This window comes from Chelon labrosus, assembly GCF_963514085.1.
Source record: "Chelon labrosus genome assembly, chromosome: 12".
NCBI lineage: Eukaryota > Metazoa > Chordata > Actinopteri > Mugiliformes > Mugilidae > Chelon > Chelon labrosus.
The window spans coordinates 10,186,587-10,210,003 of NC_140345.1; the positions used below are offsets into that span (position 1 = coordinate 10,186,587).

Consider the following 23,417-nt stretch of genomic DNA (forward strand, 5'->3'; position numbering starts at 1 on the left):
TAAAGACTTTTTTTTTTTTACAGAAGACTTAATCATGATTTTTGCATTCATTTGCACCATTGCTGACACACGCAGGTAGCTTCCTGTCAACATTTAAAGATGCCCCCATCTTCTTTTTATGTTCGCGTACCATAAACTCTTGATCAATAAGTGCAAAAATATGACTCAGTCAAACACGTTTGGTTTATACAGATCATTTTTATTCTGTGTATTTACAAACAAGCACATGCAGGAGGTGGACAGTGACTGTTACTAGAGGGGCACTCAACTATATGCAACAGCGGGACACAGGGATGTCTACAGGCTACATGACACCAGAGAGAGAAAGAGGAGGAGGAGGAGGAGGAGGAGGAGAGGAGAGAAGGAGGAGGAGAGGGGAGGTACAGAACTCATTGTTACATTTACACACACATAGGTGAGAGTGCAGTGGATCTCCAGAGGCGCTCACACTCACCTCTGCCTTCACTGCCACATACACTGCCATGTGCACACTCACTCACACAATGAAACCCAGATAGATAGAGAGAGACACTAGATGGGTCACACAGAGAGCTATTCCCATCAGAAACCTCAAGATCAATAAATAGAACATCCAATAAATTAACGGCTTTCAAACAAATGCATTTGTAACTTCACATTTGAAAAAAAACATTTTAATGCGTCTACTGCTATTTCTTATTTACCTAGACATTATTTCTTGTAAACACCTTGATATTATATCCATTTGGTGGCGTTTTAATGTGATCAAAAGTCTTGGAGTTATGATCACCGGGTTTATTAAGTTAATGCTACCGGACGGTCGCCACAGTGCCAGTAATCTCATGCTATATGGCGCTGACACGATACCATGAGGAATCTTTGAAGAACCGAGCTGTCCCTGATTTATCGTTAGCAGTAAAACGTCCCCTCGAAATTAAACGGAGGTCCTCTGATGTCAGCCTATCGTGACCAGTTAATTTAAGCTATAGGTTTATTCTTCAGTGGAAAAAAAACCAAAACACTTTTAGTCGCACATTTAACCATATGCATAGTCATCATTACAGAATCTAGAGAGTAACTAATAAATACGTGACACAAAGCAACAAATGAGCAACACATCAGAACCAACGTATCAATTCCACCACTACCACTATCATTAATATCAAGGAATATGATCAGAAACCATGGCAGGAAGGGGTTCAGTTAGATACAAAAGCTGAGGTACGAGGTGAAGACCAGCCACCAATCCTACAGGCTTTACTTTGCCGCTGAGATTCTCTCACTGCATTCCTTTTTCAACATCAGATAGTGCTGAACAAGAGCTAAGCATAGTTGTGTGAGGTTTTGGGCGAGTAGAAAGATTAGCTACAGATTGCTGTTGTCTGATATTATCCTCCATAACCGTGTGGGGTGTGTATTTTTTGTCTGGCATTCATTCAAAGCGTTCATGGAGCATTACGATGCATACAGCGTTTTAACTACATGAGCTAAATCTAATAATGTTATGAGTATGACGTCAAGACAAAGTTGATACATTAAAGCGCACAAGAGGGAAGATACTGGATTTCGCAGTTAAAATAAACACCTAGTAAGTTCATTTTGCATGTGTGACAGCCACTTAATGTGTGTGGAAAGTTGCAGACGGAAAAGATGAATCAATCCATTCATTTCTAATCAATCACTCCCTCGATGTGGCCACAGTCCTAAGCTGCTGCTTGTGTTTCACTATCTACTTTCTCTTCTTCATTTATCTTTCTATCTATCTTGGTAATACCATTTTATATACTTATTTATATATTCTTTTTTTTTTATGTATATTTATACAGTCAAATATATTAGCAGAAACACATATGAACCAGGCGAGAAAGATGAGAGGTCAATAAGGGTGAAAGGTCAATAGAACACAGATCTACACAGCTACAATTCACTACATTACTACGCAGTATGCAACAAGAGCTACAGCCCGGTACTCTAACATGCTTTCTCCACACGTCAACCTGCAAGCCGCAACCACCTGCATCTGTCGAGCAGAGGCGCGGCTACGGCCAGGCCGTTTTCTTGCCGCCTCCTCACAACCGGCAGGCGCTGATCTGAAAGCTCTTGAATCTGCCAGAGTGTGATTGCGCGGAGTTTCCCCTGTGATCGCTTTCAGATCAGCGGCTGACGAGGACGGCAGAAATTGAGAAAAATACATTTAAAGGGATACTTCACTCCCAAGATCAAAGGTCTTCTGGTGTGAAACGGTCTACACTTGAGTTGAGTCATTATTTCGCACCATCTGTTGGATTCCTGCTGCTAAAATCCATTAGTTGAATGCTACCAAACTGGATGGATTGTGATGGGAAAAACTCCCATATGTTCATAACGGGAGAAGGCTGCAGACTGCTCCTGACGCACGTAAAGCAGAGCAGATGGTGTTATGATCTCAAATCAAACTGTAACCGAGCCTGCGTAAAATATCCCTTTCAGAGTAGCAGAGCCTCACCATAACCTCTCAATACTCGCCTAAAATATATATATATATTTATATATGTATTTTATACTTATTTATTTATTTTTGTATTGATTTAGTGCAGCAGTTATGGCGCCAAAGTCACATGATGAGGGAGGTGTAGCCAATAGGTACCAGCCCCTCTTTGTCTCCCTGACGACAGCGAATCCAGTCCTGATCGACGCCTCCCAACACCACCAGTTCCTCCCCTTTGCAGAAGCTGAGCTCTGACCCGGATCCAGAGTGGTCGCACAGCGTTCGCACTGACCTGCGTCAGAAGAAACCGTCTCAGCTGCAGCGCTCAACACCCGCCACAAACAAGTAACGTTAAAGTATGATGTAGGACTGGATGAGTCACTCAATGTCAGACTGGTGAGTCACCAATAAGAGGTTCTCCATAGAGAGAAATGATAACAGGAGCTATTCTGATGCGTGTTACACCCACTGGTGTCCATGGAGGTAGAAAGAAGTCATTTTACAAAAGGAAAAGCCAAGCTACAATTTCCCCTTATTTATCTAAGACGTTTTTTAATCATCCATTCTAAAATTGCTACACATCATCCATGTTGTTTTCCATTCTTAAAAGCATAATCTTTCAAAATATGAACATTTTTGGTGTTAAAATATTGGCTCATCAAGCCAACCAATGTCTCTAAATCTTAGAACATAAGGTCCAAAATATGACATACCTCTACATTTTGTGGAAATTAGTCAAAATTAATTGTGACTAAATTAGGATGGAATATTTTTTTAAGAACAGGTTCATTTTAATATGTCTCCTATCATACATCAGTCCCACTTGTTGAATTAGAGCTCCTTGGCCTAGATTATAGTGACACCATCTGGATTTTTTAATTCTTATCAATGCCCACCCATTTCATTATGATTCCGTCAACAAAAATACAACAGCCACACTCTATTTCACCATCCCTTTATCCCAGTGGTACCTGAGTGGTCTGAGTTTGTCCCTCATCTCCAGTGTTTCGACATCTTTTTCGGGCTCCGGCTCATTTTCCCCCTGAGGCTGAATGCCGCTTCTTAGTGTCGGGGTGGAGCTGCTGCTCACCATCCGGGTCAGTGCAGTGACACCAGGGGCCAACCACTGGGAGGGACGCCTGGGGACGGACAGAGAACGTCACATATAGAGCAGGTTAAGGGCAGTTACAATTTAGGCATTTAGTGCAAGAGATTTTTAAGCTGCTGATTTAATTTATTAGTATTCTCATAGGAGGCCATCAAATGATAAGTACTACACATTCTTTGGCTGACCTGGTTGGTGGTGTGTAACCTGTGGGGCTGCTGGGGCTTTTAGAGGCTCCAAAGAGCCGGCCTAGACCCCAGGGAACCTGAGCACCGCTGCTGACTGGAGTGTAGTCACTGCCTCCATGGACCTGGAGATCTGGCAGATCTGTCTTCATCTCCTCTTTTTTCGCAGCAGACATACTCAGCTCGGCCAAGTTCTGGCTCAGTCGGCCTCCCCAGCGCATCACGGCCCCCCACCCCTGCTGGATGACCTAAAAATAAAATAAAACTCAGTCATCTGCATATTTATAACTGAACTAAACAGAACAATTAAACGGGTGACGCTACCTGTCCTGCATGCTGAGCCAAGCCGTCTTCCTCGACGTTAGGAGGAGGTAACTCTGCAATTTCCTTTTCCTGCACCCACAACAGCTGAGGACTTGTCTGCCCGAGAGATACTGGAGCTTTTATTGGTGCAGCATTGGTATTTATTGACTCCCCTGATCCTCCACTATTTGGATTGGCTAAGGGTGATGATTTAGCATCTTTAGCTTCCTGACGTTCTGGACTTCCAAACTCAACCTCTGAGAGGCTTTCAATGTATCTGCTGCCCGTGATTTTGGACTGGGACCCCTTCGTTGACAGCAAAAACCCATCATCGTGGAAGGGCGGGCTGGGGATCTCTGGCCTGTGGCTGTCCGGCTCTAAGTGGTGGTGCTGGAAGAGCAGGTCGAGGTTGAAGGTCAGCAGGCTGAGAGGCTGCAACACGAGGAGCAGCTCCTCGAACAGGGGCTGGCAGGCCGTCAGCGACAAACGCATAAAAGAGGTGGGGCGGTAATATGTCTCCAGCACATCTGAGATAGAGAAAGAGAATACCGTTATTGTACATCAATGCATGGCTACAACCACAACATGAGCTGGAAGTGAAGGAAACTCACCACTGCAAGACTGAAGATGGGACAGCCAGGAATCAAGAAGCTTTGTACTGAAAACAAAATCACAGAAGAGCAATAATGAGGACATAAAGAAATGATTATAAATATGAGCACAATAATGAAACAGTCTTTTAGTAGTAGTCTGAGGGTGAATGAGAGCAGGTGCTTACTTTAGCAGGCCAAGAAGAAATGCGTTGAACCTGTGTTTGCTCTGCCTGAGCTGGGGCAGCTCACCAACTCGAATTTGTAGGTCGAACAAGAGTTGAGTTTTAAGACCTTGAGAAATTGGTTGGGAGGGATGGGGTGGGATACACACAAACCGAGGGAGGGAGAGAAACAGTGATCAATGGAGGAACTTCCAGAGGTGGGTGAAAAATTGCTGTGAAGCTTGGCACTCATAGGCAAATCGATATCTGCTTCCTGTGGTTCACTTTATTCAGCATTTTGGGCAAAAATCGAAAAACATCGGCTGATGTGTGGGAAAATTTGAGACAGATAAGTGCAGGGTTTATCACTGTGAACCAGGAATCTAAGCACTATAGGTTTTATGTTTAATTCTTGATATCGAAGGTTGTCATGCTACCTGGCCTGGTTGAGGCTTGCACAAGACTCCAGGCAGAGTTTGGCCTCCTGCCTGCAATTAGGTCACTCTGATGGGGTTTCAAGCCATCGGTCAGCAAGCTGTGCAGGGCGGGGCAGAGGCACTGCAGCACCAGACGGCCCAGAGATGGATTTATAGTGCTGTCTCCTGATAAGGCCTGAGGAGAGGAGAGGAGAATGGGTGGGGGGGCAGGGGTGTGATAGGGTGAGGAAGAATATGTGCAGTCATTGGGAGAGACAAGAGAAGAGATGTGAAAGGATGACTCAAGAAAGAGGAAGACAGCAGAATAAGACATTGGTGGGGGTTTGGGGGGTCGGCGTGGTGCGATGAGTGATGGTTTGGGAGAGGAATGTGGGGTTAATTTACAAACAAATTCTTATGACTAAGAGATTGGGTTATCTAAATATATTCTAGTACCTTGTTAACTGAGAAAGACTGAGGAGAGACAAACAAAATATGCACAGTCAAAACAAGAAGGAAGGGGGAAAGCGTTTTTAAATATATACACTTAATTTAATGCACCATGACAGTCACAAACAATCTGCTTATAAACTAAAAAATCTTGATATCTTGAAGCATGCTATTCAATTCAGCAGTGACTGACCTTCTGAACTATGGTCCGGCTGGAACTGAACTGGGCCAAGATGGCTTCCACTGCCACACCGACTGCACTGACCAGGGCTGGAGGGAAAACAATGGTCCACAGTTAAACCGCGAGACAATAACAGTTGGAGCTGAGGCTGGTTAACACGGCTGGCGAGAGGAACATGCGTAGACAAACAGATGTGCATTCACACCTTTCTTTTCCTGCAGGCACAAAGAGGACAGGCCAAGACCTCTCATTGGATGCTTCACATCCTCGCCCATATAGGGTGCCTCTGTCTTCTGCACAGAGCCAGCGAATGAGACACTGCGAACGGCTGACAGCGACAGTGAAAGAAAAATTACTTGCGGTACAATGACTGAAAACATACAAAGTCAGCAGAAGCAAAAAAAAAAAAAAAACACATAAAAAATAACAAAAAAACACTAACAAATATAACATAGCTAAAATATTAGTGACATTAGTAAGAGAAATGGAGAAGCAGGTAAAAGCCGATGGAAGCAGATGGTGCCACTCATAAGTCAGTAAATCCTGTGTACTGTGGTGAGCTTTGCACATCTGGATCTGTGAAGACAACTTTTTGTCTGCATCAGAACTAAACGGGATCCCATGCATTAACCTCGACACACACAAATACACTCAAACGTACTTAGTACAAGCAAAAATCAAGACAGGAGGAACTGCAGAGCTAGGAACAAATATGCGTAGGAGCCTCTCCAAAAATCAGGTCAGAGAAAATTACACACATGTGCGAGGGGCAGGTGTTCTGTACAGCGTGGCATTTATATAAATGGATTTATATAAACTAGTTAGAAAATCCAAACGTGTATATAACAAACAGGATGCTTAATTAATCTGCACACACAACGATAAAAAGTATAACTCTTTTACACCACAACATCATCCAGCAGTTACTTTGGTTATGCTTTGCATGAAATGCATGTGTCCATTTCAAAACACCATGCAAATACAACATGGAGACAGACCAGACAAGATTGACACAAAGACAGACGGCTAGAGGAGGGCCAAGAAAGAGGGAGGGAGAGAGAGTGATGAGAGTGACTCTAGACACCCTGTGACAGGAACAGCTGTTATCCTTCTGAAGGCCCTTTGCAGATTTGAAAGGACAGTGTAGATAAAACATATCAGATGACCTGCAGGGAGCAGCCCTCTGGTATATAAAACAGCTACAGTTACCTAGTCCTTTCAAATCTGTAAATCTCCCGGGTTGAAAAAGTGACACAAGTGTGAAGGACACTGTATCCAGAGTGGAGAACAAAGACAGAGACAGACAGAGACAGAGAGAGACAGAGAGAGACAGACAGACAGACGGACAGACAGGCATACATGCAAGCAAAATGTCAGACAAAAAGAGAGAGTATAAGATGTAGGGAGAGAGAAGTCTTACTCGCCACGCGTGACTGCAGAGGAGCCTGGTAGAGTTTTGGGGGTAAGGGGGGCGCACTGGGGGGTATAGGAGGGTAGAGGTTTGGATAGTAAAGGGGAGCAGCGAGGGCAGGCAAGGTGTGCGAGCGGGGGAAAAGCGGGGAGCTGAGGCAGGAGCCTGCCGCACCAAGAGGGGGCGCGCCAGAGCGCTGAGGTGGGGAGAGGGCTCCGATAGGGGAGAGGCGAGGAGGAGCACCCCGGTGAAGAGGGCAGTTCTTTGGGTGGTACAGGTAGTAGGTGGGAAGAGGAGGAAGCTCTTTGTACGTCCTGGCCTTGTTGCTGTTGTGGTCTGTGTGTGAGTGTCTGTGCTTCTCTGAGTACAGCGAATCCACAGCACCGATGCTGTTGGAGTACGTCATCATAACATCAATGTTCTTATAAGGCGTGCTGCAGTCTGGGGCCTCTGTGTTGGCACTAACAGGTGTGTCAGGCTCAGAGTGAATATTGCTCTGCTTTTCTGAGTCACTGTAAAGGGAGTCGAAATTACACACGGAGTCAGACACAAAGTCCCTTCCTTTGTCTTTGGAATCGGTGTATTGGTGATCTGAGTGTGTGTTTTGCTTAAAAATATCCTCATTGTCATGAAAAGAGCCTACACCAACACCAGCCAGGGATTCACAGCTAATCTGAGAGCTTGTAGGAGAGCTGGAGCCATCTCTGTGGATACACACTGAGCTGGCAGCAGGGGCCCGCTGTGTGTTGCAGTGTTTGTCTGTGGTTTCTTGGCCTACGTGGATGTGAGGCCTGGGATCTGCGAATGGTTCTGCGTTACAGTAGCCAGGGCGAAAGGAAGGGAGGGCAGCGTGGAGGAAGTAGGGTTGGGAGGACTGGGCAAGAGAGAGTGGGGGTGAAGAAACTGCTTAGTTCAAAGGCCAATCATTAGAAGGTACGGGAGCCGGGACGGAGAGAGCGTAAGCAAAGTGATATGAGGGAGCAAAGCGAAGCCATGGACAAAGAATGGAAACAACCGAATGGGATGGACGGGTGAGAAAAACAAGGAAGATTGAAGAAAATGTGGCAAAGAAATGGGAAGGAGAGAGAGATGCAGAAAATGTTAGTGTCTGTCGAGAGAAAAATGCACATTCCTGAGTGTATTTCACCAGAAATCGTCATCATGTAAACACCATGCAGTAATGCACTAGTTACACAGGTCCAACAGTTGATTGACAGTTAAACATGGACGTCAATGGAGTTGATTTATGAACAGCAATAAAACAGGAAAATGATACGGAGCCTATAGAAGAATAATTGCTAAGCAGCCTCACAGCTGCACGGTACAAATCCTCAGTCTGTCACTCACTTATTCATCCTGATTAAATCACAAATATGCACCATATTTCAACACACTTTTCTAAGTTTCCTTTTTGGCATCACGTTTCACTTTCTATTTCATACTTGGGTTGAGAGTTATGAATATTAAATAAAAGACACATGTTCTGTACTTTGCTGCAGTGCGTGCCATCATCACCTCTGGATCACCTTCTCTCCCTCTCTCTCTCTCTTTCTCTTTCGCTCTCTCTCTCTGCTCTATGCCTTTGTTTTATACCTCTCTCTCGTTCCTGTCCCCACCACCCCTCCTCTCTCTACCAGTACAGCAAACACTGTAATGCTGAGTCAGTCAACGGATAGCAGAGTTCTGTCTGTTCCTGCTCAATCACCGGGTTATGCCTCCGTGGAGACTCACAGTGTGGCACCACAATTTTCACTGCACTCAATTACCTGTGACAGGCTGCTAGGCTACGGGCTAAAGGAACTAGAAAGAAACCGTACCTTAGTTTTACTTGAGCTGCCTTTGAACTGTAACCAACACATGATACTTCCTATTTTTCTGGCACTGGCTCTCAGCAATTGGTCTGTGAACTAAGATCCACCCCTTGGGCCCTTAAAGGTGTACACGACCAGGCATGGTATGTTCCCCACGCCTCGCTGCAGTGCTTTCTGCAACATGTAAGTTTGAATTTGATCAGACAGCACAAGTAAAATCATAAAACTGTGTCACATTTATGAGAGAAAACGTTTAACTAAAATGATCCATCTCCTGGCATTAAAATACCCACTGGCACTACTTTATCTGGGTACTAAGGTTTAGTTTCTATATTCCTGCTGCAGCACTGCATGAGATAAGTAACTTGATCCGAGCTATCTGTGCCGCTCTAGGGAGAAAAGGGGGGTGGTGGGGAGGAGGCAGCAAAGACAGCAAGTGAAGAGCATGTAAACATCCCAAGCTCATGGGATTTAAAACGAGTTAAGAGACGGAGAGAGAGGGGGATAAGAGATTTTTGGGATGTGCATTGGAAGAAAGAAAACAGGAATTAGGAAAACTGAGAGTCAAAGCCAGAAAGGAGGAGGGTAGTGAGCTCAGTGGGTGCTCCATTACCCCCCTCCCCTCAGTCTGTAGAGTGGATGAATAATTGAATAAGGCTGTGATGACATCACACTCTGATAACCAGTACAGGAAGTACCAGCTGGAAAGTTTCCAACCTCTTCTTTCTCCTCACATTACTTTCACTACCCACACTGTCTTTATCCATCCATCTCCTGCTGTTGCTCATGTTCCCCTCTCCAGCTTTCATTGCCCCCATCTGAAGTCACTCTCTGTTTATCCCTCGTCATCATTCATCCATCACATCACGAATCATCTCGCTCTGTGACTCATGCTGGCCTTGCGTCTCTTCACTCTCGCTGCATTTATCATTTCCACAAATGAGTCCACATTTTCCTCTGTTGATTTTCTTTCTATTGTACTGTCTAAAAATATTATTTGTGCATCACTGAGTAAGTGAGCACGCAGACCATTAGTCTCTTTTCCTCCATCTGTTCCTTTTTATCATGTGCCCATCCCAGATCTGTAGTGTTGTCCAATTAATACAGTTATTTGGAGTTTACTTTACTACTCTGTATCATCAGACTGAATTGCTTCCTTCACTGATCATTAGCATCTTCATGAAAATCCTACTCACCTGTAGTTCTCGATTCAAAAGTCCTTCCTCCATCAGCTCGCCCTCTCACCTCCACCTCCTTCTTCTTTTCTTCTTCTTCTTCCTTCCCTTCCTTTTCTTCCCTCTTAATTTCTTCACCCTCCCACTCTCTGCCCATGGTCCACAGGCTGCTGTCACTGACAGAACAGCCAATCTTCTGTGAGGGGCACAGCTCTAGTTGCCCACCTTCCTCGTCAGCTCTCTGGAGCATTTCCTTCAGAGCAGCCATCGAGGTGAGGGCCGGCGGCGGCTGCATGAAGAAGGCCTGAGCCTGAGAGGTGTACTCCCACTGGTTGCCATCGCTGCCCGTCGTCTCTCTTCTCCACTTCAGGTTGTAGAGTATATCTGGATCTGGGGTGATAACCGTGGGGTCAGGATCAGGGTCAGTGATAATCTTTGTGGGAGGGGAGGCGCTCTTGTTGCGGAAACGCATCTCTTTAAAGGTTGTGACCTTTGGAGCTGACCCCGGAGAGGAGCCAGAGGAACTGAGCTTCTTCTGTGTTTCCACAAGAGAGTTTCTCTTTTCTACAGGCGGAAGCTCTGGTGGGGCTTCACGCTCAGGTGTGAATGCTATGAGCCAATCAAACCGCTCAGGTTGTTGAGAGTTGGCAGGCAGAGTGCTGACTTTGAGGTGTGGCAGAGAAGGGGGTATTGGGGGTAAGGGTCGAGGAGGTGGGGGAGGGGGAGGTGAATCTGGTAACTCAGTGGGATAACGGAAAGTTTCAAAGCTCATATTCTTCGCTTTAGTTTCGTGTGTATTGCTAAAACTGTAGTATTGGTCGGATGTCAAACCAGTGTTCCTCTTCCGTCTTCGTGCCATCTCAGTGAATGAAGTGGTTCTTTGGGTGTCTTTGCTCTCCTCTTTCATTTTGCCGTGTTCAGCCGAATCAACTTTCCGATCTCTGTCCAACTTTCCCCTGCTGCTCCATCCATCTCTGGCCATCAACTCGTTGTCAGGTTCATTCTCCACCTCTCTGTCTTGTAGTCTGAACTCCTGTGACTGCACAGATCTTGATGTAATGAGATTATCTCCATCCCTCTCATCCTCTAACCCCCCAACACAGACACCAAGCTCTGGGCTGAGTTTGAGGAGCTCAGCTTGGGTCAATCCAGCGAGCATGAGTAACTTCCGAATCTCTACATCCAGTGCATGGAAGGAAGGGGGAGGGGGCAGGGCAGGTGGAGGTGGTATGGCAGGGGGAGAAGAGGAGGAGACTGAGATAACAGGTGGAGGTGGGAGAGGCGGGGGGCGTGTGGTCGGTGGCGGGAGCGACAGCGGGGTCTTTTCCTGTTCGGCTTGAAGCGCAGCGAGACGCTGTGCTTCTTTCCTGGCTAGGTGTCGCCTTCGAGGGGGAGGGATGGGAGGGGTTGGGGTGGGGATAGATGGAGGTGGAGAGGGAGTGGTATAGAGGGTGAGGTAAGGGACTGGCTTAGAGGCGGGTAGAGGCGGAATGGATGGTGGAGATGGAGGCAGGGCTTTCTCACATCTAAAGGTGGTGAATGTGGGAGATGAGGAATTAGGGGAGAAAGTAGATAACGTGGGAGAGGTGGACACAGCCATGGAGGTGGTCTCTCTGCTGATATTGATGTAGGTGTGGAGGTCCGAGCTCACACTGGCGTGACGTGCTGGAGGTTTTGGGGGTCTAGGCGGTGGCTCGAATGGGGGAGGGGTGAGGGAGTCTGGAACGAGAGGATCTTCACAGTCTGATGGAGCAGTGAGGTCGACCCCGGCGTCTGAAAACTCCTGAGAGTCTCCCATGTTTCTGTCGTGGCTTTTATACAACTTCCAGGTAATGTCAATGTTGCCCATTTCGTCCATGACATCTGAGAGGTCCTGCTCGTCCAGATCTCCAAGATCAAAACCCTTCTCGTGAAGTCTGGCAACGTAGGCCAATTTTACTTCCCTGTTGACCTTTTCCAAGCGATCCAGGTGATCTAACCGATCCCGCAGCACATCCCAGTGTTGTTCCCCCTCCAGATCCCACCGAGCCACTTGGATCACCTGGCTGAAGCGCTCCATTTTCCCAAACTCACCTACTGACTCTAGAAAGTCAAGTAAGCCCAGTTTGGTGACCTCAGAATCACCTTTGACTCCTAAGTAGTCGGGAGAAGGTGAGTCAAGTGCAGAAGGGTAGCCCTCATCTGGAGAGCAAGGGATCACTGGGGAATGTGATGTTGGAGAGAAGGGATTTCGGCTGAGAGGAAGGGATGGAGGAGAACGTGTCGGAGGCTGGCATTCAGGGACTTGTGGGAGAGGGTGGTCTTTGGAGGACAGAGCGACGGACAGATTGTCTTGGTCGTGGGATGAGCAGATGGAGGCCGACTGATCTGCACAGTCAGACTCCAGATCAGAGCAGGAGCTGATTGAAGTGGAGGATGAGGAAGTAGAAGAGGATAGCGAGAACTCCAGGAGGGAGGGGGGGCAGTCACAGCACGAGGGGACAAGGGTGTCATCGTCTTCATCGTCGTCAATATCGATATCCCCACTGCTCTCTTCGTCGTCATCTTCCTCTACCTTCAGAATTTTCTTGTTGTCTAAATCGTTGCCGTTATCCGCATTCTTCTCTTCTTTTTCCAGATTGGCAGCAGGGCTGGCAGAGGCCTCCATCTGGGCCTGGGCTTGTGACAGAGGCTTCTCTTTGGCCCCCGTCCCATCCTGCCTCTGGGGCAACGGGCCTGGAGGAGGCGGTAGCTGCATTTGCTGTCTGAGAGAGACGGTGTTGTTGTTGTTGTGGTTATGGTTGAACATGCTGTTGTTGTCCTGTGGGGAACGGCCATCGCAGCACAGACATGGGAGGCTCGGCTCGTTGCAATTTGGGTCAAGAGGGAGAACAGAGGGAAGCGGAGGAGGTGGAGATGCAGCTGCAGGTGCAATTTGGGTCGCTGTAGAGGCACGAGCACTCTTGGGTTTGGGCTTAGCTGGTTTGGAGATGGTGGAACTCTGTTTTTGAGCACTCAGCCTCGATTGACTTACTGGAACTCTGGGCTGCACGCCCAACCTGGTCCTGGAGGGAGCAGTGGGGCCTTTAGTAACCCGTCGTGGGGAGGGCGTAGTGATTGTGTTCATATTTTTATCCTCCTTCTGAAAACCAGGGCCGTGAGACTTTGGTCCAGCTAACGCACCGGTCCGCCTGCTGGCGTCAAAACGCCGTGGTTTTGGAGGCTGAGAGGACTGCATTGTGGGACTTTTTAGGAGATAATATTTCTGTTGCTATAGAAACAAGTGTTGTAAAGGCTGGACAGATCCAAACTATGACGCGTCGTGACAGTCACATCTTGGCCTGGCTCCCAAGATCCTGCAACATCAAAGGAGACACACAGTGAATAATAACTACGAGCAAACCCTGCTCATCAAAGACAATTTCCTTACTCTACACATGTTTTTGTATTAGGCCCAGGCTTTGAAGTGAGATGATCATCTGGACTGTTCATTAAGACTCTGCTGCTTTTGGGGCTTTCTGTTTTATAATTACCATAGCACAGTGTGTGTGTCCTGGGAGGAATACACCGCCAGAAAAGCACATTATCAAGAAAAACGATTAGGAACTATTAGTTAGCGAAATGACATGAAATGAATCTTTTCATAATGAATTAATATTTTAAGTTGCAAAAATGACACATGAGTTCTGGAGAGTTGGTCACACAAAACAAGACATCTGAAGACCTTGGACTGATCATTTTGGGAAATTTTGATGGTTATTTTAAACATTTTTCTCACATTGCACCAACAGAATGTTCATTAATATTATTACAAACATAATGTGCAGCTTAATAAATAAATAGCGAGTTACAGCGCTTTAATTTCAGCTGAGACTATAGTTTAGATAAATACAGAGTCACTCCATCTGTACACAGGGTCTCTGAAAAATACCAGCCCTCCATGCTTCAACATTTCTTTGGTTTCAGATGACATCCAGCGATTCAAATCCAAACACCCGCCCACACATATGAAATGATCCCCTATGATAATATACTTTTTTTTTTTCTTTTTTTTCCTGATAACTGCCTGTTATCATCTGTTATGGTCAGCATCACTGAGCAGATATTCATGATTTCACAGTACTCGGGCTGTCTCCATCTGTGCCAATCCAACCTCGCAGGCTGATAAGAGCCAGTGAGATCTAGATCAGTAGAAACGGTGTTTAAAAAAACACACACACTCACACACACACACACACACACATCATACCTGCAGCAATAACATTTAACTGGAGCATGAAATAGCTGCACAGCACAACGCGGAGTCTTGTCTTTTTTAGAGCCCATCTACCAGGATGCTATTGCTCATATGTTCCTCCACAGTGCCCTTCACACCACTGAGGAATATAAATCACTCCTGTTTATACAAGGCCCTGGTAGAAATGGGCAACAAAGCCTTGAAATATAATAATAATAATAATAAAAAGACAGCACAGCGTATCGTCATGTGTAACTGAGGCACAGTATTTAGCCCTGCATTTATTGATCCCACAGAGCTGATGGAGACAGGGGTGGATGGGTGGAGGAGAGAGGGAGGGAGGGGGGAAATACCTCAAACCGCATCGATCTCATATAAAGGCCCATATGATGCTATTTTAACGCAAATATTACGCATCGCATTCACAATAATACGGATAATAATGACATTTGCGTTTTAATAAATATTATTGTTAGTAGCCTGTCTTTGCATGCTTTTAAATCTACGCAGCCTCCGTGTCAGATCAAGATTTTTATACCCGCACTGCCTCGTGCCTGCTCGTTTGGAAACAAAAGAAACATGTACACATTAAAGCTCACGAAAACGGACTCGACTCACGATCAGATTCAGGTAAAGATGGATGAAGGTCTCCATCTCGTCGGGCTCTCTCACATCCCAGTCCGAGTGAATGTGAATCTCGGCGTTAACAGCATCAGCATCTGTATTCTCGCGAGCATCCAGGCAAGCTGCACCCCCCCCCCCCCACACACACCCCCACCCCTCCGATCTAGCCCCATCCACAAACCACACCCCTCACTTTCCTTATCACATCCGATTCATCATTTTCAGCTTCACCTCCTTCAAATAAGTGTCACTGTTAAGAGGTGCAATTTCCTTTCTTGTGGATTTATTAATTACAGCTTCAGCTGATTCATGCATTTAAATGTATTGGCTAGTCTTAAATAAAAATCAAGCAGCGTCAACAGACAGCTGCTGTTTGTGGTTATTTTCTTGATCAATCTGTTGACTATATTCTTTATTAATTGGATTATTAAGGTCATAAGGTGTCAGAAAATGGCCAAGAAAATGAAAATGCCCATATTAATGCCTTCAAATGGGTAGAATCTGTAATATAGTCTGCCATTGTTACACCAAAACTGTAATAACTTTATATATATAGTTCAATGTTTCCATGTCACATATAATTATACTTCGACTATGCCATTGTCACCATATCATCACAAAATACCAAATTAGATGTTTTCTTGCCATTTTCTCTTCTTGACATCTCCATCCAACATCTTGTTTTCTCTTTTTCTTTTCTCTGCTCCTCCTACACGCACTTCCTTCCAGACTCACCCAGACAAAACACCCTTACACACTCACTCATTTTGTCCCTGTCCTGTAAGTGTGTTGGTTGTTTGCCTTCAACAAAAACGAAGAAAATGAAGCAAAGAGAGAAGGTAGAATAAGACAATGGCATTTGAAATTAAAATCAATTAAGTGTGATAACTCGCTTCGATGCACAGGCAACACACACAAAAATTCCAACGGCTACAAAGAATACTATTAATATTATTTATTATAATTACATCCAGGATTTATATAGACTTCATACCAACAGTATAAAAACATACAGAGTTAAGAAAGCTGGTCAGATTTCACCATGTCTACACCCTCTATTTTCTCTGTCCTCTGTGCTGTCATTTTCAAAAATAAATCAGTTCCTACAAAAGCAGTAGTCATTCTGCCGTGCATTCTTCAGGCCAGGCAGAAACTGAAGTTAAGTTGGTGTGATTCATCCCAGAGCTATGCTTCTGTACATTATGCAGCTGGATCAATAAATATCTAACACATGGAACAAAACAGACAGGTTATTTGATGGTGTTTACAGACCCACACTGCATCTCAGTCTCAGCTGAAAAATGGGAGAGGACTTGATTTGTGCGCCGTGATAAAAGTCCTTTTAATACTTTCTAACGACCAGCATTCCCTCTCACTTGTTCCTCTTGTAGATTTTCTTGGCAAAATTGAGGAAGACGGAGTGAGGAAGGCTCTGAGCGTGACGAGCGATGAGTTTCTGTAGCCGCTGGTAGCTCTCCTCTTCATACTTTTGGTACAGTGTTGGCATTTGTAGAGAGTTGTACAGCGCTTTGACCTTTTCCACACTGGCTTCATTGTTCTGGCCATAACATGCCTGAATAGGACAGAAAGATGAAATTAACTAACAACACTTAAGAGTCACTCAACTCTCATACATTTTAAAAGGTGAGATCAGAGGCAACACAGACATCAAGGAGGAGGTAAAGGATCAAAAAGGGACACTCTGGGGTCAGCAGAGACCTTTGTACCTTTTAACCTTTTAATATGCATGCTTTTCATGTACTGAACACTTTGTTGGGAGCCACATATTGTCATATATATTTGAACAGAGAGGGTTGTTCTGTGAAGCCCCACCTCCAGCTCTGCTCTCTGCTCCTGAGTCATGATTTCCAGGGCTGTCACTACCAGCCAGCTGCATTTGTTATCCTGAATGTCGGTCCCAATCTTTCCCGTAACAGCAGGGTCACCGTAACAGTCTAAGTAGTCATCCTGCAAATGAAATGGGTGGCAATGAATGGTCTTTTAGCATATTATTAAATCTGTGCAGTTGCTGAATGAGAAAATTATAAATAATGTGCAATTACCTGTATTTGAAAGAACTCCCCCATCTCAAGTAAGATGTGTTTGGCGTTACTGTGCTCCTCTTCGCTGCTGATTCCCGCCTGCAAAAAGTGAAGTACTGCAGTTATTAGACAGGCTGTGACATAACTGCATTAGAGTGTCACTTGATCTTTTAGAAAGCCATTTTCGGCCTTTGGCCTTTTTTGAATGTGCAGGCGAAGATGGACAGGAAGTCATGGGGTAAGAGAGAGGGTACGACACGCAGCAAAGGACACAGCCTGAAATCAAACCCACGCCACTGCGGTAAGTATTATAGTCTCAGTTCATGGTGCGCCCACTGAACCCGGTGACCTATCAGCGCTCTCAGCAGATTTTTGGACCTTTTCACTGTGGTCTTTAACTCACTGCGGCCGTACAGTGTCATCAGTTATACCCCACTATAGATATATATAGTAATCTAAACACACTCACCATGTACATTGCAGCTGCCACTGGGAGGTAAAACGAGTAAAAGGCAGTCTTGTATTTTACAATAGCTTTATACCTGAGAGACAAGAAGAGAAATTATCATTTTTTGTATTAAAAACATAAAAAAAAAAAACATAATTCTATTATATTTCCCATTCTTACCTTTCCATGGTAAATCTGTTGAGGTCAATCTGACCGGGTGGAGCTGTCATGAGGTCCAGAGCCTGACCGAGCTCTGTCTGGAAAGACGTCTGAAATACATGGAGATGCAATAAGAACCAGGGAGTACCAATGTGTGAGAGAGCTTGAATTAATCTGCAACTATTGTGATAATGGATTAGCCAAGCAAGACAAAACTGATTGTAAAATAATGTATTTGTTACGTATATACATTTTTATGTTGTTTGTATTATCCTATAACAACCGAGCGGCACTTGGTTATGGGAGCAGGTAAAGTACAGGTGTATTCATGATGGCTGTGGCCGCTTAGTCACCGTCACTACAAGAATTTTATGGAAAGGCGATATATTTGCCTACAGCAGCGAATCGTAGATGTAGTTATTCAATCAAGACTTACCTCATTAAATAGCTCCAGTAAGTGGACATAGTAGGGCTGATCCCTGCAGTTTCTACGAAGCAGTCTGTAGATCGACGCTTCTAGTAGAAATGAATCATTGATGGCATCCAGACCTATTCCATCCTTAGAAAACAAACACAAACATGCAGGATTTACAAGGGAAACCGAGCACCAAGTCAGTAGTAGAAACAAAGTGCTCATGCACACTATAGAAGGCAATATCTCATCTACAATTTATCACCTTCTTGTACCAGCAGGGACTTCCTCTCCGCGTCACAGATCCATCCATGATATCATCTGCTACAAGGAAAAATGCCTGAAGCTGCAAGTAACAGACACAGTGGCAACACTTAAATTAGAGAGTATAACACCCTTGTAAAGTGTCATTAAAACAGCGAGTCTCAGTCTGTGCTCGCGAGGTGGAGTTTTAGTGACAGGCCGGGCTGCACGTAACACCTACCCTCGCACCCGAAAACACACTCAACCTCAGCTTTAAGTTTACGTCTGAAGTGAATGACAAATACCTTAACATGGTTTCGTTAGCATTAAGTACTACAGATCACTTTTGTGCCAGAGTTCTTAGACTTAAACTCAATTTTAAACCACATTATTGTACAGGTTTTCTTATTGTAAGTCAACACAATGAAAATACCAAAATAACAATGCTATTAGTTTTACTTTGTTTGTTGCAGGCTTCTGCAGTGCCACTGCTTTTACTGCACACACTGAGACTTGATCATAAACAATTATATGTATTTTGATGACTGTTTGTCCATCAAGGGACTGGTGCTAGAAATACAAATATGTATGGTCGCATGTTTAAAAACCGAAATAGTAACTTCCTTAAACAGCTGGGTACTCTAGATTTCTGAAAATGTTACTCAAACTAAAAAAAAAATGTGGATTTGATGCTCAAATCAGGATCAGTTAGTTAAATAATAGTGACCATGTTCTTTGTAATTGATGTCACTCACATATGGTTAAATGGCTAAAACACTGGCATACTGCACAGGCATTACTGGCTTTGGACGTTTAATGACAGTTAGATTTAAGTGTAATATTTCCAGCCTCACCAACTCGATGCACCATCCGACCAACAGAGCCCGCTGCACTGTGTCCTGAGAGAGCTGAGAGGGGGGGAGTAGCTCCCGCAGTGAGCCAATCACAGACAGGCCTCGGTTCCTCTTGCCGCCAGGGACGTTGTACACCAAAACCTAAAGCAAACGATGGACACATTAACCACACACTGAACTGTCACACAAAGAAACCGCAACAGGAGGCAGGCCAGCGTGTATAGGTACCTCTCTCAACCTGCTCAAGGCATCGGCCAGCGCAGGGTCCGTGAGGTCCTTCTCTGTGAGCTCCGTCACCAGCTCCTCAAACTGGTCTTCAAACAGCTGAGGGTCTGACAGCAGCGCCTTTTTGTTGTGCGTCCCGTTGCAAACACTGTCCCCCTGGAAGGTGCACATCAGACGAGAGGTGTTTTTTACCTTAAGCGGGGGCACGACCGGCCACATGGCCCGGGTCATTTTAGGGGCATTAACGGCAAAGCTCAGCAGACGTCTCATCCCCGACCAACTCTTTTAAACTATGTCCCGACAAACGACAAGACGAGGACAGCCTCTGCCGGTGACTACTGACAATATAACGCTATAAAAGTATTCCGGCTGAACTGACAGTCTGGTTAGATCCATGGTTTCATTGTCCACGGTGCGAGGATTAAGGTAAAGAGAATTACTAATATTAGCTAGCAAGCTTCCTCTTGTCGTGAAAAGAAGCGTTAGCTGACGTTAGCTTACAATATTTCCCCGCATCCAGTCTGTTAAACTTTCAACCTATAGCATAAAGAAATAAATATTTCTTACTTAGAAACATGCCGTTACGTACCATAATAACACTGTCTTCTTATTCCAAACCGCACAATGTAATACAGCAAAGTTGTCTTTCGTCTTTTTTTTAATCTTGCTGTCAAACTGAAGTCTTTGAACGTCTCCTTAAACCAGGATATTGACGTTGTAGTTTGACGTCGCGTTGCTGTGCGTTTTAATATAGAGCTGCCGAACTAAATGTCCCGACAGCCCTTGCGCGTGGTTTATGTGGGCGTGTCTTTCAGAAGGCTCCATTTGACATTGAGGCTTTTCATTGGTCAGTTGCATCGCACCAGGATGGGCTTTCACGTTGGTCAACCAATAGGATTTAAGAGGGACGGAGGTCAAGTGGAGTGGCGAGATGGAACTTCAGACCTTTATGATAATTTTTTTTTTCTTTAAAGAGAGATCATTAACATTACAATACTTCCTGATATTGTTTTGTCAGTCACAACATGTACACAACATCAACATAGGTGTTTTTTTATTTGATGTCTATCATTTATTTCATATGTTGAAATACATAACTTGCATTGAATGTCTTGCTATTGACACTTTAAAATCTGGAATAGGTGTCATATTAAGATACATTTATTATTCATGTTTGAAGGCTCTATTCTGTTAAGCCTGCCATACAGATATACATTTCTTCAAATAAATAACGTTTTATGCAAGACAGGAGGTAGAAACACAGCTCAGTGCCTTTGTAAGGGAGTGTAGGAGTGTGCCTGTATCTGTTTGCAGGCTGTGTTTGCGTGGAAATCTTTAAAATTAGTTACATACATGTGAGCGTATCCAAAATGTGCCTTCACGAATATGGGGTCAGTACGGTTGCTTATAGGGAGCACACCAAAAAGTCTCTCTGGAGAAAAAGATCCGTTCTTATACAAATATATTAATACACCTCAAAATTCAGTATGCAGAGCTGCCAGACCCAACCTAAGTCCACCATGTCTACTGTCACCAGTGTCTGGAGAATTAGTTTTCATTAACCACCCATCAACAACCTCTCCAAGTCCAAAGGGACACATGTCAACACATAATAAATTTGTCTGTACATTTACTGGATGACACTCTTAATGTCATCAGAGACACAGTTCACACCTATTTATCTTACAAGATACGACCTCACTGATACACCTGTGCACTTGAAATATCTTCAAACCAAAATCAAATTAGAATGCAGAGGCGTGTTTGGAGCCACCTGGCAGAAGACATTGGGGGCACTGCAAATCTTTGTCCCTGACCCGTCCTTCCTGCTGCTTATTGAAACACATTTCACATGGCTACTATCATAAGTCTTGGGTGCAAGAGGAAAAAAAGAAGCATCGTCAAAACATGCATTTAAAGACATTCTGAGGACATGTTACGTAGTTACACAGACAGTCAGGATCGAATGCACAGGGTTCCCGCTGCATTGTGGCCGGAGCAAAACATGCACATACACAAAAGAAACCACCGTGTCCAGGGGCCACCCACAGATAGTACATTTTAGAGGCTGAGCATGTGTCTGTGGCGTGCATTAATGTTGGTTTTAGAAATGCTGGCTGCCTTTTAGATTTTGAAGGCCATCGTGTAGGTGGAAAAGTGTGGAGAAAGTGGGAATTACAAAAAGTAAATTACAAAATTTGCAACTGAACAAAGGGGGTTTATGTGAGAGTCCTCATGTGCTCGACAGTTTGTCTTAGACAGTACTCTGCTGACTATATGTCTGAAATGCATCGTTTTCATCAATGGAAGACAAAATAGGGAGATTAGATCACTTCACCTGAGCGATCCAGCGGATGAATAGTAACGTGCAATAGAGCAAGAAGCATATTGTAACCCATATTTATGTGTTATGTAAGTGGTTGTTGTAGTTTGAATGTTGAGTTCTGTCTCCAGTTGTGTGGATAAGAATTTTCCAGATGAGTACTGAGAGGGAGTGAGTCAAGGAAATGACAGAAAAGATGCTTCCAGTAGGTTGGTCTTGGCCAATGTTGTGATGCTAGAGAGATCAAACTAGAAATAAGCATCTGGTGATCATTACACTGCTGTTGATCAGTGAAATAAGAGGGGGCTCCAGGCTGATGTTCAGATCAAGAGCACCTTTAAATAAGGCCATTTGCACAGTTGATTTCAGGAAGTGGAGTTAACATACAGAAAAAGGAGGAAGACTTTCAAAATTTCAGTATATTTTCACATAACTAAATCCTGCCATTAACCTGTCCTTTTTTCCCCTACAACTCTGCCTTCTTGTATGTCTTGTGTTTTCCTCCTTCTTCGCCCTCCTCTTCACAGTGCAGACTCTGAATAGAGAGCTCCTGATGAACCATGCGGTGGATTAGGGGTCACTAATCGGCGTAGCGACGCAGAGGAGGAGGAGCTTAAATCCCCACAGCTGCGCAGGTGGATCCCCTCTGGTGCCCAGCTGCTGTGGTGCCGGTTGTGTCGACTGTCACTATGGGAATGGTGATGTCCGCGGTGGTGAGGGTGATGGGCGTGGTGGTTGGGGTGTCCTCGGCTGGTGGCCCAGGGGTTCCGCAACACCTGAGGATGATTTTGTTGAGCAAAAGTTTTGACAAAGGGCTGAAGAACTGAATGTAGGGAACTGGAGAGAAATAAACGAGTTTAATCGAAACATGTTGCCACACCTGTTCCAAGGGTAAGTGGGTGGTGACAGCACCCTCAGCTCCACCCCTCCTCTTCGGCCCTTGCCCTGTGCTGCCAGAATGCTCGGAGGAGGGCGACAGGTTACGCTTGGAGCGTTGCAGAAAGCGAGCCACCAGAACTCGAGTAACCTGAAGGAGTCAGTGAGTGATAATATGTCCACTTTTAGATTTAAAATTGCCAAATGCTGTAGTTATCAGAGGTCTGACTTACCTTAAGGTCTCCAAGGGAACGGTGGCAGTCTTTAGGTAAACGTAGTGGTGAGGTGGGAGCAGGTTTGGGGGGGACCTGCACCCCTGTGGCTGCTGATTTCATGCTGCCTTTCCTGGGCAAAGCGGCAGCAGGAGGCAAAGAAATGCGCGGCAGCAGACACGCCTCCGAGGATGGACCTTTGAGTCAGAAAAGAAAACAACAAGTTTGGTACATACTCATTAACTTACTGTGGCGCAGAACTAAAGGGAGAATACGTGGAGCAATTTCCAATATTTTCTGTTCTTTTATATCCACAAAGAAGCTAAAAGCAAACTTAAGGGAAAGACAAGGACAACACGTCAAACCATTCAGAACTGTAAGATATAAAACCCCCATACTGAACAAACTACCTCAAGGCAAATGGTTGCCATGCGAACCATAACCACATAGGAAAGGGAAAAAGAGAAGCAAGCGAGTTGGAAGCTTTCCCTTTACCCAGCCACATGGCGAGGAGTTATAGTTGGAGCATGGGAAAAAAAAAGAACT

At 44.9% G+C, this 23,417-nt stretch overlaps 3 protein-coding genes across 5 annotated transcripts; all 3 read right to left on the bottom strand.

The window, feature by feature from the left end:
• Nucleotides 1-9,096, bottom strand: rusc1 (RUN and SH3 domain containing 1). Of its 2 annotated transcripts, XM_084557296.1 has the most exons (10): nt 9,069-9,096; nt 6,046-6,168; nt 5,853-5,929; nt 5,231-5,405; nt 4,818-4,923; nt 4,651-4,697; nt 4,061-4,566; nt 3,740-3,984; nt 3,418-3,585; nt 1-2,738 (listed from the first exon to the last, which is right to left on the bottom strand). In XM_084557296.1, exons 2-10 carry the CDS (start codon nt 6,113-6,115, stop codon nt 2,573-2,575), a joined length of 1,560 nt encoding a protein of 519 aa, XP_084413422.1. In that variant the 5' UTR covers nt 6,116-6,168; nt 9,069-9,096; the 3' UTR covers nt 1-2,572. The 2 variants fall into 2 exon arrangements, with proteins under 2 accessions (XP_084413422.1, XP_084413421.1); XM_084557295.1 differs by lacking the exon at nt 9,069-9,096 and having other exon boundaries at nt 6,046-6,573.
• A 6,825-nt stretch (nt 9,097-15,921) lies between these two features.
• On the bottom strand, nt 15,922-20,477 carry fdps (farnesyl diphosphate synthase (farnesyl pyrophosphate synthetase, dimethylallyltranstransferase, geranyltranstransferase)). 2 transcript variants are annotated; one of them, XM_084557298.1, is made up of 10 exons: nt 20,050-20,477; nt 19,464-19,616; nt 19,236-19,376; nt 18,404-18,484; nt 18,163-18,285; nt 17,748-17,836; nt 17,589-17,661; nt 17,141-17,218; nt 16,911-17,045; nt 15,922-16,650 (listed from the first exon to the last, which is right to left on the bottom strand). In XM_084557298.1, exons 1-10 carry the CDS (start codon nt 20,050-20,052, stop codon nt 16,450-16,452), a joined length of 1,077 nt encoding a protein of 358 aa, XP_084413424.1. In that variant the 5' UTR covers nt 20,053-20,477; the 3' UTR covers nt 15,922-16,449. The 2 variants fall into 2 exon arrangements, with proteins under 2 accessions (XP_084413424.1, XP_084413423.1); XM_084557297.1 differs by lacking the exon at nt 20,050-20,477 and having other exon boundaries at nt 19,464-20,021.
• A 1,789-nt stretch (nt 20,478-22,266) lies between these two features.
• Nucleotides 22,267-23,376, bottom strand: LOC311497544 (uncharacterized protein; the record flags this gene model as incomplete). The annotated part of the gene is made up of 4 exons (XM_084557858.1): nt 22,267-22,559; nt 22,667-22,810; nt 22,893-23,068; nt 23,367-23,376. The coding sequence occupies 4 exons, from the start codon at nt 23,374-23,376 to the stop codon at nt 22,305-22,307; spliced, it is 585 nt and encodes a 194-aa protein (XP_084413984.1). The 3' UTR covers nt 22,267-22,304.
• Between the last annotated feature and the right edge of the window lie 41 nt (nt 23,377-23,417).

Coding starts and splice junctions, on each gene's coding strand:
- rusc1 (XM_084557295.1), bottom strand. CDS start 6,220: ATGTTTTCAGTCATTGTACCGCAAGTAATTTTTCTTTCACTGTCGCTG. Junction 4,567..4,650: donor CCATCTTCAGTCTTGCAGTG/GTGAGTTTCCTT, acceptor TCTCTATCTCAG/ATGTGCTGGAGACATATTAC. Junction 3,586..3,739: donor GGTTACACACCACCAACCAG/GTCAGCCAAAGA, acceptor GTCCGTCCCCAG/GCGTCCCTCCCAGTGGTTGG.
- fdps (XM_084557297.1), bottom strand. CDS start 19,730: ATGAGACGTCTGCTGAGCTTTGCCGTTAATGCCCCTAAAATGACCCGG. Junction 19,377..19,463: donor CCTTGAGCAGGTTGAGAGAG/GTACCTATACAC, acceptor CGTTTGCTTTAG/GTTTTGGTGTACAACGTCCC. Junction 17,662..17,747: donor AACAGATTTACCATGGAAAG/GTAAGAATGGGA, acceptor CTTGTCTCTCAG/GTATAAAGCTATTGTAAAAT.